The sequence below is a fragment of the Lichenostomus cassidix genome, chromosome 3 (assembly GCF_008360975.1).
Source record: "Lichenostomus cassidix isolate B80296 chromosome 3, HeHo_3.0, whole genome shotgun sequence".
In the NCBI taxonomy this organism is placed as follows: Eukaryota; Metazoa; Chordata; class Aves; order Passeriformes; family Meliphagidae; genus Lichenostomus; species Lichenostomus cassidix.
In genome coordinates, this window is record NC_139483.1 from 89,004,791 (window position 1) to 89,021,262 (window position 16,472).

Consider the following 16,472-nt stretch of genomic DNA (forward strand, 5'->3'; position numbering starts at 1 on the left):
GAGGAGTATGGGTCTGATCTTGCCCACATTGCCACTCACAGACTGCCATTTCATTTGTGTTTACAGGTTTTTCAGAAACCTACTTCAATCTTCCTTTGAATTTTCCACTTTCTCTTCAGGCTTACATTAAGTGAGGCCCAATCATTTTTATCAAGAGAACACAAAAAGGATGTGCACACCTCCAAGCTGCCTTGTCATCTTGTGTTTACACATCACCTCGCATCTATTTATCTCCTTCTTCATCATGCAGAATTGTTGATGAGTAAAATGGTGCAATCTCTTAATTTCTTTTCCTACCTCAGACACCACTTCAGCTGTGGCTGAACAGAAATCTTTGTCAGAAAAGCATGTTCAACAGCAAGAACTTGGGAACCATCATCTTAACAAGCCTCGTGATATCATTAAATTGGGGCATGCCAGTCAGTGAGCTCAGGAAACTGATCCTGCTTAAAAATAACCCAGCAGGGAGAGTAACACAGATCCCCAGTCCAACACAGAATAAATCCCCTTTGACACCTGGGCTGTACAGCTGCCAAGAAGGTGCAAGGAAGGCAGCTGTGCTGCAGCACTGTGAGCACTCACTGGGCAGCTGTGCCCTTGGGAGTGCCCAGCACAGCTGGCTCTGCATCCCACCGCACTGTGCCTGTCCCAGGCCAGGCTCTCTCCTTGTGGGAGTCAGCTTCCTGCCAGATTATGTTTTCATCTCTAATGACACAGCTTTCTGAGGGAGAAATGCTTCATTTATTCTACAGCTATTCTCACCCACAGCTCACAACCCAAACTCTACCCTGGGACAAAAGAAAAGATAATGCCCCACACTTCTTTATCCTTTCTGCTTCTTCCAAGGTTTTGAGTCCAAATCCAATGTAAGCTGACCCCAATAAGCAAAATTAAGCTTCCCACCAATACAAAGACCTAAGTCTTTGAACCTTAAACCAGCAAAGCTGTGTCACTAGAGGGAAACACTACGTTTAAGATGGATCTATTTGATAGAAGGTCAGAAAATGAAAGGAAATGCGTGACTAATTTTTCTTAAATTTTGTCTAGTTACAGAAATGGCTCCCAGCAAACCTATGTGCTGCAACCTAAAATGTGACAGCTGTCTTATAAAATGGTATCATATAAAAGACACACTGATGTACTGAAGCACTAATCTCTAATACATTAAAAAGCAGAGGTATAGCTCATCCCTACATTTACCAACAGGTTCTTGACAATTGTATGAGCACTAACATTTTTCCGATTTTAAGTTTTGTTAAGAAACACAGTTTTAACTCTTTTTCAAGAAAAAATAGACATGACTTGCTATTCTTCCAATATATTTGCTGATTTAGTAACACTCTCTCCAGAAAGCATAATGCTTCCTCTCCTCAGCTACAAATAACTTTATTTCAATTAGTATACTATGAAAAAAAATTTTTCCCTATGCCCTTAATTTTACAGGTGCACTGTCAGTCCAACATTTCTAAAGTACCTGCAAAGAACTGAAGCAAGCCCTACCTTATCAATTTCAGAATCTTTCCCTAATTCTAATATCCATGTTGTAGACAAAAATCAGTCATGGGAAGTTACCATAAAACACAAAGGCAACAGCAATCTAATTTACTCAGACTAAAGAAAGTTCCATCAGCAGCTGTTCACCAACTGCATTTAGAAATGCAAGCACGCCACAGAGCATTGCAGGCTGCTTTCCAACAGTCCTTGTTCCCCCCCCAAAAAAAATCCAACAGAAAATGCACAAGCAAATGTAATTCATATTCTAAAGGAGAAAAACAAAACAACAACAGCAAAAAGAGAAAAAAAAAGCCAACAAAAACCAACCAAACAAAAAACCCACCGTCATACTATTTCACCAAAGCTAGTAGAAACCATTAATATTGTAATAATTCCTAGCACGAAAGCTGCCACACACACCTCAAACACTGAGCATGTGTGTGAAATTACTGAGCACAAGGAAACAGACAAACCAGGCAGAGGTTGCAGTTAACTGAAATAATTGTAAGTTTTCCATCTCAGCATTCCAGATGATTTCTGATGTAAGGGTGGAACCAAGTCGCATTTAAAGGTACAACATGGCTAAAAATGTCAGTTTCAGTATAAACCAGATATACTTGTTCAGCACTCTACCTACAGTAACTGTAGATATTGGTATTCATCGCGTGAGCTGGAAGAAGAGAATGTGAAACCAATAGCTGAGAATAAAACTAATAGCAACAAAGTAAACCTAAGTGCTGAAAGTGTCTTTCCTGAGGATTCCTGTCAGAATTTGAGAAACTTGCAATCCAACACGATCTACAGACAGGGAATACCACAAATACTCCCTTGTCAACTACAGCAGTCTACTCCCAAACAAAGGTTAGACTAGAATCATCCACTAAAACCAGAAACAAAGCCTGTTGTTCTTTTTCTTCCAAAGCAAGTCAGTTTGGTTTAATTACAATGAGATTATCAGCAGCACCATGTTCAACAAAACAACCTTTTCACAGACAGATGACTCTCTAAACAACAGTGATTCATTACAGTAGGTAAAATAACATCACTGAAGTTAAAAAAAAAAAAAAAAGAAAAAAAGAGACAGATGTTCCCTGGGGTGGAATTACATTTTCAGTGTACAGCATACATTAGATGTATTTTGTTTTGTAAAGGTATAAAATACAAAACTCCTATGAGTTTATCCTAGCACTTTAACCTTGAGGGAGAGTTGCAGCATATTCCTCTATCCACGAGGACAGAAAGTCAACCCTAAGAGAGCCAACAGGCAACACCATTCACCCTATTTCTATCCCAGACCCTACAATAAGACTAGGAGTAACCAAGCTCTTAGTAGAGACCAGCAAACATTTCTGAGAAAAGGACTGGGAAGCATGATAAGACATATGCTATCCTCTTGTGGGGGAAAAAAAAAAAGGTTAAAATTACGAAAGTGGAAAGAGAAATGTGGGAAAAGCTACAAGAAAACAAAGACAGATGACAAAAGGAACTGATATAAAAGCTAGAGATGCTCAGTCAATAAAAACTGAACAACGCCCTTCTCTTGAGTAATAAAAGCTACACTTTCTGACCCTATGTCAAAAGCAGCACACAGCTGAGCCAGCAAGACAAGAATACAGGCTTTGGGAAACAAGGAAGCAACGTTATAAGAGATGAAGATCTAATGCACCTGCAAAAATCCATGGCCCAATCTGCACCCTTTCCAGCAAGTTTCAGGTGGTTAGGGGAATATAAAATCCCACATGTAATTTTTCCTTACATTCGTAAAATTGTAAAAAAGAAGAGAAAGACAGGACAATGGGCATAGTCCCTATAATCATACAGAACAAGAGAAGGTCCTGCACAACAAGGATAGGTACAGTGAGAACACAGTACAGATTCTGAGTTTGATCTGGTATTACACTTTTGATGATGCAACAGCAGCAATGGCTCCAGAACACAGCCCAAGGATGCAGCATACAGAAATGAGAGATTAAGTCCACATTTTGGCCAGTGCACCAGTTCCAAAGGACTTCAGTTCACTAGGCCAGCATCTGAAGATTACTGGTACTTAGATACCCTGCCTGGATATACAGAACATATGCCTTGAAACAGTCATCATGACACAAAGCTAGGAAGGAAAGGAGTCTGAGCTAGGCAATTTACTGTCTTTTTTTGTGCGGAAAAAGAACATGGTTTTTCTGTCTATTCAAGGGTTTTCCAAGAGATAAGGTAACTGTGGTACTCTGACAATGGCATAAAAATGCATTAAACTAGCCATATTTAAAGATATTACGGCCGATCCCCACTAGCCAAATAAAACTACCAGTAACACGTATGACCCTGCCCCAGGACACACCAGTTAATGACTAGTCACTCATCTGACAGGATCCTCGTAAGCTACTCCCATCCCACAAGGCTTCTAGCTGCAGATCAACAATTCATTGAGAACCTGATGTTTAGCAGCTTTTATTCCCCATGAAAATGACAGGGTTCATCAGTCACTAGTCAGCTCTCAAAGTGCCACTTACTCAGACTGTAAGTATTTGAAGGTACAGCATGTACCTTTGGGACAGGCTACTGTTCCAAGTCACTCCCAGAAGATGCTTCTTCTCCTCTCAACACTGACTGTTTCCTCAGCTGCACATAGACCCTGAAAAGATCAAATCTCCAAACTCCCAACCCTACATCAACCATATAATCCTGGTCTGCATAAAAGTGTGGCCAGCAGGTGAAGGGAAGTGATTCTACTCCGCACTGGTGAGACCCCTCCTGGAGCACTGTGTCCAGCTCTGGGAAGGGCAGCCCCAGCACAGGAAAGGCACAGTCCTGCTGGGGCATGGCCAGAGGAGGGCCACAAAAATGATGAGAGGACTGGAGCACCTCTCCTGTGAGGACAGGCTCAGAGAGTTGGCATTGATCAGTCTGGAGAAGAAATTTTTTACAATGAGGCCAGTGAGACACTGTAACAGGACACCCAGAGAAGCTGCAGATGGCTCCTCCCTGGAAGCCAAAGTCAGATAGTATAGATCTAACGAGAGATGTTTCTGCCCACAACAGAAGGGTTGGATTAGATGATCTCTGAAGGTCCTTTCCAACCCAAACCATTCTATCAAATTAGATGCTTAGAGTTGGATGGTTTCAAGAGCTCCTGTGGCAGATACCCCTTATCAGAGTTAACCACCACTTCTGTGCTTCCCTCAGCCTGCCTTATTTCACCCACAGTTACCATACCTGCCAGCAATGTATCTTCCCTCTGTGTCTGAACAACTAGCTCCGTGTGGATTTCTGGTGTATTTCTGCATTGGACATTTCCAATGCAACAAAAGCAGTATTTGCCATACAGGGAAGGATTATGCTTCCAGAATCTACCGAGGGTCTCTTAACATGTAACCATAGAGTTTGTGGTCTGTATGCCCCAGGCATGCATTTTTCTCCCCTTTTAAAAGGTTCAGTACTACATGCTTATTTTGTTTCCAACTACTGCATAATGCTGGCATATAATTAGACAAAGTTACAATGAAAGAACCTTAGAATTCATATCCATTATGGTAACCTACAAATAGTACAATAGTGCTGCCTTGGTTACCCTTTGCTTGTTTTACAATGAGATTGATAAAAAAGAGTACTGATGAATTTTTGTAAAACTGATCTGACAGAATTGAAAAGCAGACCTTCTTCCCACACCATGCAATAAGGGAGAGTGATTTTTTCAAATTCTTAGGTACTGAATGCCAGAAATTCTTACATGAGCTAGAAATTACAGCAAATACTAATTTCCTAGATGAGGGCACTTCCTTATGTCAAAACAAATTAATCTTCACCCACATTAAGTCCTATAGTTCTGCCTTGGAACATAAGGGAAGCTGGAAAAGCAACTAGAAAGCAAAGTAACTAGATTTGGCTCTGATGAAACTGTTATTATGTCTCACCAGTATTGTTATAGACCATTCTTCCAGAAATATCTTTGAAATATTTCCTCCTTCTCCTCCTCCTTTTTGCAGGCAGAGTAATTTCATGTAACTTGTATCTAAATTAAACATTATTCTTTCAAGTTTAAGTGTACAACATTCAGGGGAAAAGCATGAGGCTTTCCTTAGCAGTCTGCTTCTGAAGTTTGATAAGCAGAACAGCATTCTTGTAACAAAATACAGTAATTCTCGAAACAAAATCTGACATTAAGGATTATGCTCTTAACACTTGTCATTTTCTACAGAGCTGGGAGAATTGGACACAAATTAGGGTGGGGAAATACTGCTTCCTTGTAAGATTGATTTTAAATAGGGACCAAAAAAGTAAAGTTGATAATTTTGTCATCCTAGACTTAAGCAGCAAGGACACTGAAAGTCAGAGAAAGTGCATTTGCAAAGTCAGTTACTTGAATTGAATTGTCAATACCATTACTTGGCTTGTAAAAAGCTACACATCTTCAACAAGTGAAAACAGGATAAAAAAGCATTAATATCTTATCGGCCACTAATTGAGGGAAAACCTCAATAGATGGCCAGTAGTATAAGTCACATTTAAATTCTACAAATAGAGTAAAGTTGTTTATGGCCACAGAATTTCCTAAACATGTTACAGAGGTAGTCTAAGTTGCTAATTAAGATTAGTTTTCTACATAAGCTTGGCTTTCAAGTTGCTGAGATCAGTTCTATGCTCTCTCTTACTCATGGCAACAAGCATGGACCAAAATAATGGACAGGAACAATGAACTCCCTATGAATTTCAAAAGGCATCATTAAGAAGAAAAGAGAGATTTGTAATTACAGCTCATCCTGTTCACTTTAGAATGCTTTAACCAAACATTCTCTTATCTGCTTATCAAGATAATCAAAATGGATTGGGAAGGGTAAGCCAATTACACCAAAATTTCCTTTTCAAAGTACCTTCCATTCCATTCTTGCAACATCAATCTTCAACAACTTAATAATAATGGAATTAGTTTTTTTTTTAACTATTGCTAAATATATGTCAAGTATTTTTTTCTTGTGTAACATACAAGATGCAACATCTCTTATTTAAAGGCCAGAGGACACTGCATTCACTATTACACAGTTAAAGTGCTCCTGAAATTAACTTCCGAGTTCTTAACATTCAGTTTTTTCATTTACCAAACAGCTGTGACTAACACTGAATGCTCTACCTACTCAAACTCTGTAAATATTTCTCGCCATGCTAAATTCAGTTAAGCCAAAGTAGGAGTTTTTAATACTATTTATATCAGCCTAGCCAGACCACCTACATATAGTCCTCCTTCTATGTATTTGTGAGATAAGCCTCCCCATCACTTCTGTTGTGTCATGTAAGACTGTATGTTAATCAGACATTATTACACTAAACCTGAAAGGAGAATTACACTGTCTTGCTCCACACAGTTTTAAGAACATTTTCTGGTTTGTGTGATGCTACCAGATGCATAATCTACACTTGAGTCATCCAGGCATACACTAAGAAAAATGCAGTCATGGACTGGGCCAGGAATCCATTCTCAGGATTAGCATGCCATTCTGATCTGCTTCTGGACCATCTGTACTGAGCATGTCACCCTTGCCTTTGAAGATCTTTTACTCTCCAGCTACTTCTACTATGACCAATGTTAAGAGATTCTGGTTCAGAAACTGCTGAAAACTTCAAAACCTCTAGAATTAAACCCATATATGTAAAACCACCACCCTCAGTGACTAACAAACACGAAATCTCTGGGTATTTGTGGTTCCATGACTGTTGAAAAGCATGCCCATAACAAAACTTTCTGCAAAACAATGCTCCTAAGCACAGCAACGTTTGTTCTATTCTTTTCATTATGTTCACTTTCATAATGAAATGCCTATTTCAGCTTTCTACCTGCTAGCTGCAAATGTTAAGAGGAAAATATCTCTGCTTACCTGGTAACTCCCTTTCAGTGGTAAGGTTCCACAGATCCATTCAGCCTTGCTTGCAGCTTGGGGGTAAACCAGACTCATCAGTCATCAGCATCATAATATCCTTCCCATCTAAAGAAATTCAGCCCTCCCCACATTAAAAGTTTCTAAAGCTATAATAAAGCTATCCTACTTTCTTGCACCACAGACTATGCAGTTGTCTTTTGAAAAAAAAGGGGGCAGGGGGATCAAGAGGGAGACTGTGAATGATGGGGATACTACAAATCATTACATTTCTATGATCTTTTGCTGAATCCTCAGGATTTTGAGATCATGTCCTAATAGGAGACCATCTGTACATTTTTAGGGGAGGAATAAAGATTGCGTATGGCAGAGGAAAGCTTTTTCATCTGCCATGTGGGAACTTTCAAAATACCCTACCTGCCAGTCATGAATAATCTCTCACTTTAAATCTTAACAACCAAAAAAAGGTAATCTGGTAATCTTTATCTTTTCCAGGCACAGACAAGACTGCTGAAAAAATGGTGAAAGCTAAAACCTGGACATGAGTTAGATGTCTGGTGTGCCAATGGGCAGCAGGTCTTAAATCACAGTTTAAAGCACACCAGTGAAGCTTTAGCCATTTAAGAAATTGCTTGATGTTTTGCCCCTATAGAATGTGACACATAACTGTCCTTTTCAAATACACATTTCATGCTGAAAGGACTATCTTTTCAGCTAAGGCCAGTTCCTTGTGAAGCACCGTTCTGGGAGTCCAATGCTAGATTAAACACACGAGACACATAAAAGGCTTTCCAAAAAAGGTACCTGGATCTCATTCAAGCCTAAGAACCACAAATAAATAAATAAACATACAAAGCTGACACAATCTCTCTTCTCTTTCTAGACATTAAGCAGTAAGAGCACTATGCATATCTCTAAAATCACCAATCTTCACTGGTAAAAAGCCAGTCTAACAGTGGGCTGAAACCAACACTACAGAATGAACACATATGGACAAGAAAGGTGCTGGGGATTAGAATATTCATGCTGTTACTGTAAGGCATGCTCTAGGAAGCCTTACAAACATCCTGATTTACTCAAATACCCTTACGTACAAATACTCTGATTTTTCAATTTCAGGAAAAAGTCATGCCCCGTGTTTTGGGTACTACGTGAAGATGGAAGTATTGAAGTAAAATAATCCTAGAAGCAAGGGGAAATTCATAAATGTTACCCATGCAGGAAGGAACAGGTTATGCCTGCTTGTTGGACAGCTCTAAAAACAGATGGCCCTGCAGAATAGGCAAGGAAATTAGGCTTGCTCTCATTAGACTGAGAAAGGCTGTAAAAGACACTCCTACTCACAGCTTAAATGGTGTAACTTGTTTCTCAAAATGATTCAACTAGCCAACAGGATAAGTCCTGCTCCAAGCTGCACCCACCTAATTATTAGCTTCAGTATCTCCCATACATTAGCATTCACTGTTTTACTCCAGATAGCAACTAAACCACAAGTTAAGAGAACACAAATCACAGAGAAACACAAAAAGCAGCACTAGTAATATTAAGACATCTAGTCTGTTATCCAGTCCTAAGGCAGTGTGTCACATATCCTGCTAGAATGCCCTGAAACAATACATCAGCTTAAAATAAGTAGGTTTCATCCAGCAAGGAAGAAACAGCCAGGACATGGTAAGAGCATCAGACAAGCAGATTGAAGTGGTCACACAGATTACAAAAAGTTGACATACTCTGAGCATGGCAATGCATAAGCAAGAGGAAAGACAAAATGTTCAAGGAAGGCCTTGCCTATGCTCTTTAACACCCAGTTGGGACCCTTAAAAATACTCTTTTTGGAAATACAAAGGACAGTAAAAATATAAAAGATCTGTGCAGAAGAATTCTTAACGGCACAGCAAAAGTTCAGACACTGGCCTGGGAGAGTGAAGCTGAACCCTGACACTTATACATCAGACCATGGGAAAAAAAAACTGGATATCTCAATTCACAAGGAAGACACACTTCCACTAATGGTTCACCACAAGGCAATTCAAGTCTATTATCTGCCATTAGTAAGAACTTTCTTACTAACATTTAAAATACTGCTGTTTGTAAAAGATTTGCCATTGCTTTTGCTGCTTTCCCCATTTAAGACAGTAAGGCAAATTTGCATTACCACAAGATTATAAGTAGGTAGTTAAGAAAAAAAAAAAAGTGATGGTAAGTACATACTGATCACTGTACTACATGAAGATGAATTAGAGATTTCACTGGCTGTATTAGGCAGTTTCCTACACAGCACTGTAAGAAATCAGGATGCTTTTCCCCAAGTTGCCACATACTCTAGTAGTCAGAAGACCTGCAGCAAGCACAGGGACTTCAAATTTTTCCCCGAACATGCCCAACCATAGTAGAATAAAACACCAATATATATTTGTTTGCTCACTATTTGACAGATCTCATATACAGCATACAGATCCAGCCTATTCCATCAAATAACAACATGTATTATTATCCAGAGCATACTGAAAACTCCAATAAAACAATTGCAAACATACCAAACATCTTTTAGAGTCTTACTTAGTCTGCTCAGCCAGAAAAACAAGATTAGCATTACTTTTCAATTCCCAGCATTTTTGGGGTCTCAGCAGATGAAAAAGAACAAAGGAGGGAACAATGAGTACAAGTTTGTGGCTTTTACCTTTGGAGAAGCCACAGAGCATTTCACTGCTTTTACCAAATAGAAGGTGATCGGCAGCACCATCGAATTCACTTGAATTAAATGATGAAAATTTTGCAAACTAAAATAGGAAGGTCACATTTGTTGGCAGACAGACAGACTGATTTTAGCATTAGATCTCTTACTCATAGATCTAATGCTAAAATATCAGTAAAATTCAATCTCAGAAGTGATCTGTACAGACTTTAGGTTGCAGTCCTAGTCCACTACAAACAAGACCTCCCAATAATTTCCATTTGGAATCAGACAGGATCTCTCTGTTGGACATTCCTCTACAGACTTCACAAACAGTTACATTTTGAGTGGACACCTCATGAGTTTCTCTCATGCTACATCATCAGTCTTCTGAGTTGCAAAGTATGCATCTTCAGTTCAACCTCCCTGTTGACTTCCCAACATATTCCCACCTATTTTGAATACCTGATGAAGCAAAAACAACAGCCCCACACATTTGTCTCTGCTTCTTTAAACATAAACCTGATAATAAAAATTTCTAATAATGAGATTAAAGTGCTTTTGTAAAAATACAACATTCATATTCTAAACAGCTAACATGGGAACACTTCCCAGATCAAAGAAGGCATGTCAGACTTCAATAAAAGTCTATCCCTCCAGGAGAACTCACCAAGACCACCGGGACAAGCTTGTGGCTCTTCCTGACACAAGTGAGGACCCTGGATTTTTAGCTTCAGTATTGAGGATAAGATACTGACTTTGAGAGAGGAAAGGTTACATTGCTCTGTCCTGCAAGAGCTCACGCTGAAATAGTATCACTGCATTTCCATGAACTGCTTAGGATCAGTATGAGGCAAATTTTTACCTTTCTTTCTTGCACAGCTCAACATATTGACATCTCTACAAATACTGGTATCCCTGTTTTAACCGCACTTGTGTCCAGTCATTTGCTCCAAAACAGAGGCTATCACCAAATGACAGGCAGGACAAGCAAGAAGCCAGAGCCACCACAGCCAGTGAGCTCTCAAAAAAGCCAACAACCTCCCTGTAGCTACTGCCTGCAAAACAGCAGTCCACACTATGCTTTTGGGAATCATGCTTGTCATGTTTCTTGTATTTATTTTCAGAATCAGGCAGAATCCCCAACTTTTGGCCTTGGTTTTCAGTAAATGAGAAGCCTGAACAGGTCTATTCTTAGCTGCCAGTGCTGAAAAAGCTGCATAAAAAGTTTTGTGAACTTTTACAGTGAAGGAAGAATGTCACAGAAGTCCTGGCCCATTCACTTTTTAGGTAAGACTTCGCCCTAGTCACTGGGCACACATTATCTGCACCTGTTAGTGCTTGCGGGAGGTTTCAAAAGACATTTTCCACTTCTGTTGCAGCTGGTGTGGTGCCAGCTGACAGCTTTCATACCCATGGGAAGTGGCTAAAGTAATGCCAGTCTGAACTTGACTACATTGCAGGAGCTCCTGTTATTAAGATCCTTTCTGCAAGACTCCTCTGTTCAGAAACATCTGGATTTTACTGAACTAACAACAAACCAGTGCAATGGTAATAGATGTGTGCAGCTATTTGCCAGGGGAGGATACTAAAGATGCCTACATCTGCTCAAGGAGAAACTGGAAAAGTATATGAAAGAGATTCATTATGGGCTATCAATTAGACAAACCAAAATCCAAAGCTCAGGGATTCCTCTGAACCAGAAACAGTCAGGGTATGGAAAAAAGAATCAAACACACACTTTTCTTCAGAATCCTCCCTAGGCATCTACTTACTGCAACTGCAGAAGGAAGCTGGGCTAGATCAGCCTTTGAGCTGAATCAGCACAGTCATTCTCATATATTTCAGCGAGGAGACATGGAATAACTACTCTTTCAAATTGGAAGACATATCCCTCTCTCCACTAAGAGGAAAGACATTTCCCTTTTGCAGGTGTGAATGTTTATTTCAGTCAAAAGGAGACAGATAAACATTGTTCACTTCACTTTCCATGTGTTTCCACTTTGAGAGTCTGTGCTTGCAACACTGCTCCAATTTCCAGAGTGAACAAACACCTTAAAAGTTTATAAATTTTCATCTTAAGAGCTGTTCTGTGAGTTTTCATCTCCATAGCTCCCACTGGAGTTTCTTTTAAAACCAGACTGCTCCCATAGCTAGTTAGGAACCTTCTAATTTCCATCCTGATCCCAGCCAGCTTTTACCCATCTGTTCTTGTGCCAGCAATTGCCTGGTTTGGAGCTAAGCTGCAAGCCATCTGACATGTTCACAATAATGGATCAATGGTTTACTTACGAAAGCAAAAGGTCAGATCAGCATGATAGAACACTGAATTAACTTTGCAACTAAAATTCCAAGTTATTCTAAATCCCAAAGAACAGAGTTGAGCCATACACATATACATTTTAGGTTCTACATTAGCCTGTTAATGTCAAATGAAAATGCCATGTTTTGGGCTTTTTTTTCACACAGAACCCTCCCACTTGAAAGAATAGGAAAAAAACGGGTAGTCCTGCAAACAATTTTATAGGTGCATTAAATACAATTATGCGAGTCATTTATACAATAAGTGCAACAAGAAAGAAAAAATAAAGAAAGCAATAAAGTGTAAAGAACTTACTTCCCAATGTTTTCAGGTAGTGCTTGAAGAGAGATGTCATTTACTGAAAGACACGTTAGATTCTGCAATTCAGGAAAGCTTTCAGGCAACCTATGGAGATATTAATTCAAATCAAGGACTTCCAGAAGTATTCTTGTATATGTGAATTAGAGTTTATTTAGCAAATACACACAGAGAGAGGAATACCCAGATTCCAGCATGACTCTCAGAAAATTCTAAGGATCATAATAAAAAATCTCCATGATTTAGAGACTTTAAAGTTTATTCTGTGTCAAAGAACAGATGATATACTGCTCTCTTCTCTGCACCTAATTTGCAACTTCAAAAAGCTACAGGGCTTGAGAACATTTTAAGAATTTTCACAAAATTGAAAAACATACTAGAAAAAACCATCCAAACTTTTTTTACTGTTATTTTCCTGTATAACCAAGTGATAAAATGATTATTTTTATTCAGGCTCCAGTTACATACATGCTTATAGCATGGCCATTTTGTATTCACTGCTAAGCTGCTCTTCAATTGCTGCTTTTTTTGCAGAAACATTCTGTTCACTATGAAGACAATGTTCTGCTGTTACAGCATTTCACATTTACTGGTTCAGAACACAACAGCATGTAAATCCCCCCTTCTCACACTACAAAATGCAGTCATATGCAAAACACTTCCAAGGTTCCCAAAGCTGTCAGGTCCCATCACCCAGTTGGTCTTCTGGAAGGTGTGGCTCGCCATTCCCTCACACTGAGGGGCTCCTGTGCCTCTTGCTGCTCGCTGGCAATACCGAGAAGCTCAGTTTGCAGTTGCACATTAGACACGAGGTAAAGGGGTCAATTAGGTAAAGGAGCAGAAGCCCCTGGCCCAGCCACTCAACTTGTGCTGACCCCCAGGGCATGTAACCTAAGCTCAAGCTGCAGCATTTGGTTTGGTTCCTGCTCTCCCCATCACCCAGCTCAAGGCACATGGTGTGACCTGCAGGCAATTTGATAAATGGAGACACACTTACAGGGCAAATACAACTGCGCACATGGGGATGGGGAGAAGGAAAAAGGCAGATTACAGTGTGGGACAGGAGGGAATTTTCATGTGATCAATTCTGTCTGCACTGCTTCATATTCTGGACCTTATTAACAGAAGATGCTCAATATCTTCAAAATGTGAGCTCCACTGGAGCGATTCGTTACCATTTAGACTCTAACAGGTTTAAGAGTGGAGTTAAATGGTTTGATTCCCTTTTGCTCAGTCCTGATGTTAACAGGTAGTTGGACTCGATTATTGTAGGCCCCTTCCAACTAGAACTATTATCTATAGCAGGCAGTGGACTTCCATATCAATAATAAATCTATCCATATGCATAAATATCTACAAATAAATATCTGTAAATAAGTGCATGTGCTTTTTACTGATATAAATAATAAATAAACCTGAAATAATGTGAAAACAGCTGGAAAAATGGTCTACCAGCCACCTTTAATGCTCCAGTTTCATCAGTAATTTAAGTTTGACAATGAGGCAACATATTGTATTAGTGGTACGACATTGATTGCGAAGATCTCTGAATGGATTTTAAGCTTACAGGAAATAAGGACTAGAATCAGTGGCTAAACAATGTTCCAGAATATTAGACAAAAGTAACTATTTGACTTTCCCACTTTACCTAGACAAATCAGTACCAAAACATATATTCTATTATATAGGTAAAATTGAAATTCTGAATCTCATCACAGAAATACCTGGCAACCATACGTAAACAGTTTCTGGAATCTGTGCTTTCTAACTTATTAAACTACTTGGAGTGATGTTTTCCAGGACATGCATACACTTTGGAGCCACTTTGTCATGAATTTTTAGAATTCCCTTAAATTGTCAACAAAGAATTAGGAGATCTATTTCCACACCACTGAAAAACTCTTTCGCGAATTCCACAAAGCTGTAGCTGTGCATTATAAGCGCTGTTTAAGGAAACACATTACTCAGGCCTCAGGCTTTATTGAGCACACAGAATGAAGAAGGGTAACTGGAATACTACTACTGACAATTTTGTTTTCAAAACCATGAGATGCAGCTCTGAGCTTTATACACTGCAACTGATGCCTGGAAAAAAGGCTGCTCAGTGACCCTCACCACTTGCATATCTAAACATCAGCTCAGCCTCAGTTTGCTTTGCCGGATTTTTGTGGTATTATTATCCTCACTATATAAATAGGCTACAGAGCCACGAGGATTAAGATCACAAGTGTCCCTTTAATGCTCAGAGATGTGACTTTCAGGGAACTTAGGAGGCACTATGGGCAATATTCAAAGCACACTTCTGAAGAATCTGATCTGCACATGTGGGAGAAGCAGTCTTGCAAAACCACTGGAGCGGCTTAAGCTCTTACAGACTCCTGCTTGTTAGCACTGCAGCAGCCCAGCCAGCCAGCTAACCCTGCAAGTATCTGGCCATCTCAGTACAAAGCAAAGCCGGTCAGTGAACACCCACTGTGAACACTCTGGCTTATGTGACTTGCTCAGCATCACAGAGGAGCTCTGTAGCAATGTCTGATTCAAGAAATAGTTCTCCAAATAGTATTCAAAGGCTTTTAACTAGCAGATCACCTCTTCTTTGCCATCTCCACGCTCACTTTACTAGATAAACTCCAAATTCTTCAGCAAAGTGAGCAGAGAAATGTAAACAAAAATCTTCTTCCATACTAGAAGTGTGCATAACCTCCAAACCTCAGCTCATCGCAGGCTGGCAGCAGACACAGCAGCAACCAACATCCACAGCGCATTTCTGCCTCATGTTGCTGCATGTCACTGTGTCCCAATTGATGGGAGAGTGATGAAACGCTAGTCCAAGCTTTAATCATTAGTAAAAGCCATTATCTGCAGCAGCTGATCTAAAGTCTATTCCAAATCGTCAGGCACCTGGGTTTGTGCCAATGCATTTGTTCTAACCATTGCTTTATCTCTCCCAAGTATGAACATGGCTTTCCTATGCTTTTAAGAAAAGGAATGAAAATCATTTTATAGACAATCAGATTTGGCAAATCAGATTTTTCCTGGTTGGTTAACAAATTTCATCCCCTCCCAGGAAAGATGCACATCGCTTTTTAAATCTGAACTTTTGCTGTAGTCTCTGCCAGAGACAGAAACTGTTGGCAGTATTACACAGAGAGCCTAGATCACAATTTTTAAGGGCTTATTTAAAACTGTAATTGTTACAGCAAGATTGCAATTCTGGTATGTTGAGTACTAAGAAGATGAAGTTACCTAGTCAGTGGATTGCCACTGAAATCTGCTACCTGTAGTGCTCTGCAGAATGAGATGCTTTCTGGTATTTCAGGAATATCTGCAGAAGGAAAAAAAAAAGGAAAAAATTGTCAGCAACTGTATTGCATCTGCACTGAAATTATTGCTTAATGACATTAACTAACTTGCTTCTGCAAGGAGTTATCTTGATATATTTCAAGACATTTCAACATGCAAGACTGCTTCCTGTTCAAGTACAGAACCATAGAAGCAGAGCCATTCGGTGCTTTTTCACATCCCATTTTCCCCTCCTGCTTCACATTCATCTTCCTACTACTCACCTGTCCTTGGACTGATCTTTATCAGACTCTTCCCATCAAAAAAATCAGACAACCTATGTGCTAGGGCCATCCTAAAGAGCCAATTATAACCTGAACCTCTTGTGATTTGATCAACACATGCCCACATTCTGTAGTGGAACAAAGTCCATGGGAAAGGAGAACAATGGAAGGAAGAAGAGAACGTGCAAGTTTCTCCACCTGTAACATAGACTTATGGAGCACAAACATCCTCCCTTACACCACAGCCAAGTAAT

The 16,472-nt window shown here is 39.6% G+C and overlaps 1 protein-coding gene across 1 annotated transcript in view; it reads right to left on the reverse strand.

The window, feature by feature from the left end:
- The window catches only part of LRRC1 (leucine rich repeat containing 1), a 70,907-nt gene that overhangs the window by 25,196 nt on the left and 29,239 nt on the right, over window positions 1–16,472 (reverse strand). The window contains exons 3-4 of the mRNA XM_085056646.1: window positions 15,899–15,977; window positions 12,650–12,739 (exon numbers count right to left, since the gene is read on the reverse strand). Coding sequence (XP_084912772.1) covers window positions 12,650–12,739; window positions 15,899–15,977 — 169 coding nt within the window. The remainder of the gene's footprint in view (window positions 1–12,649; window positions 12,740–15,898; window positions 15,978–16,472) is intronic.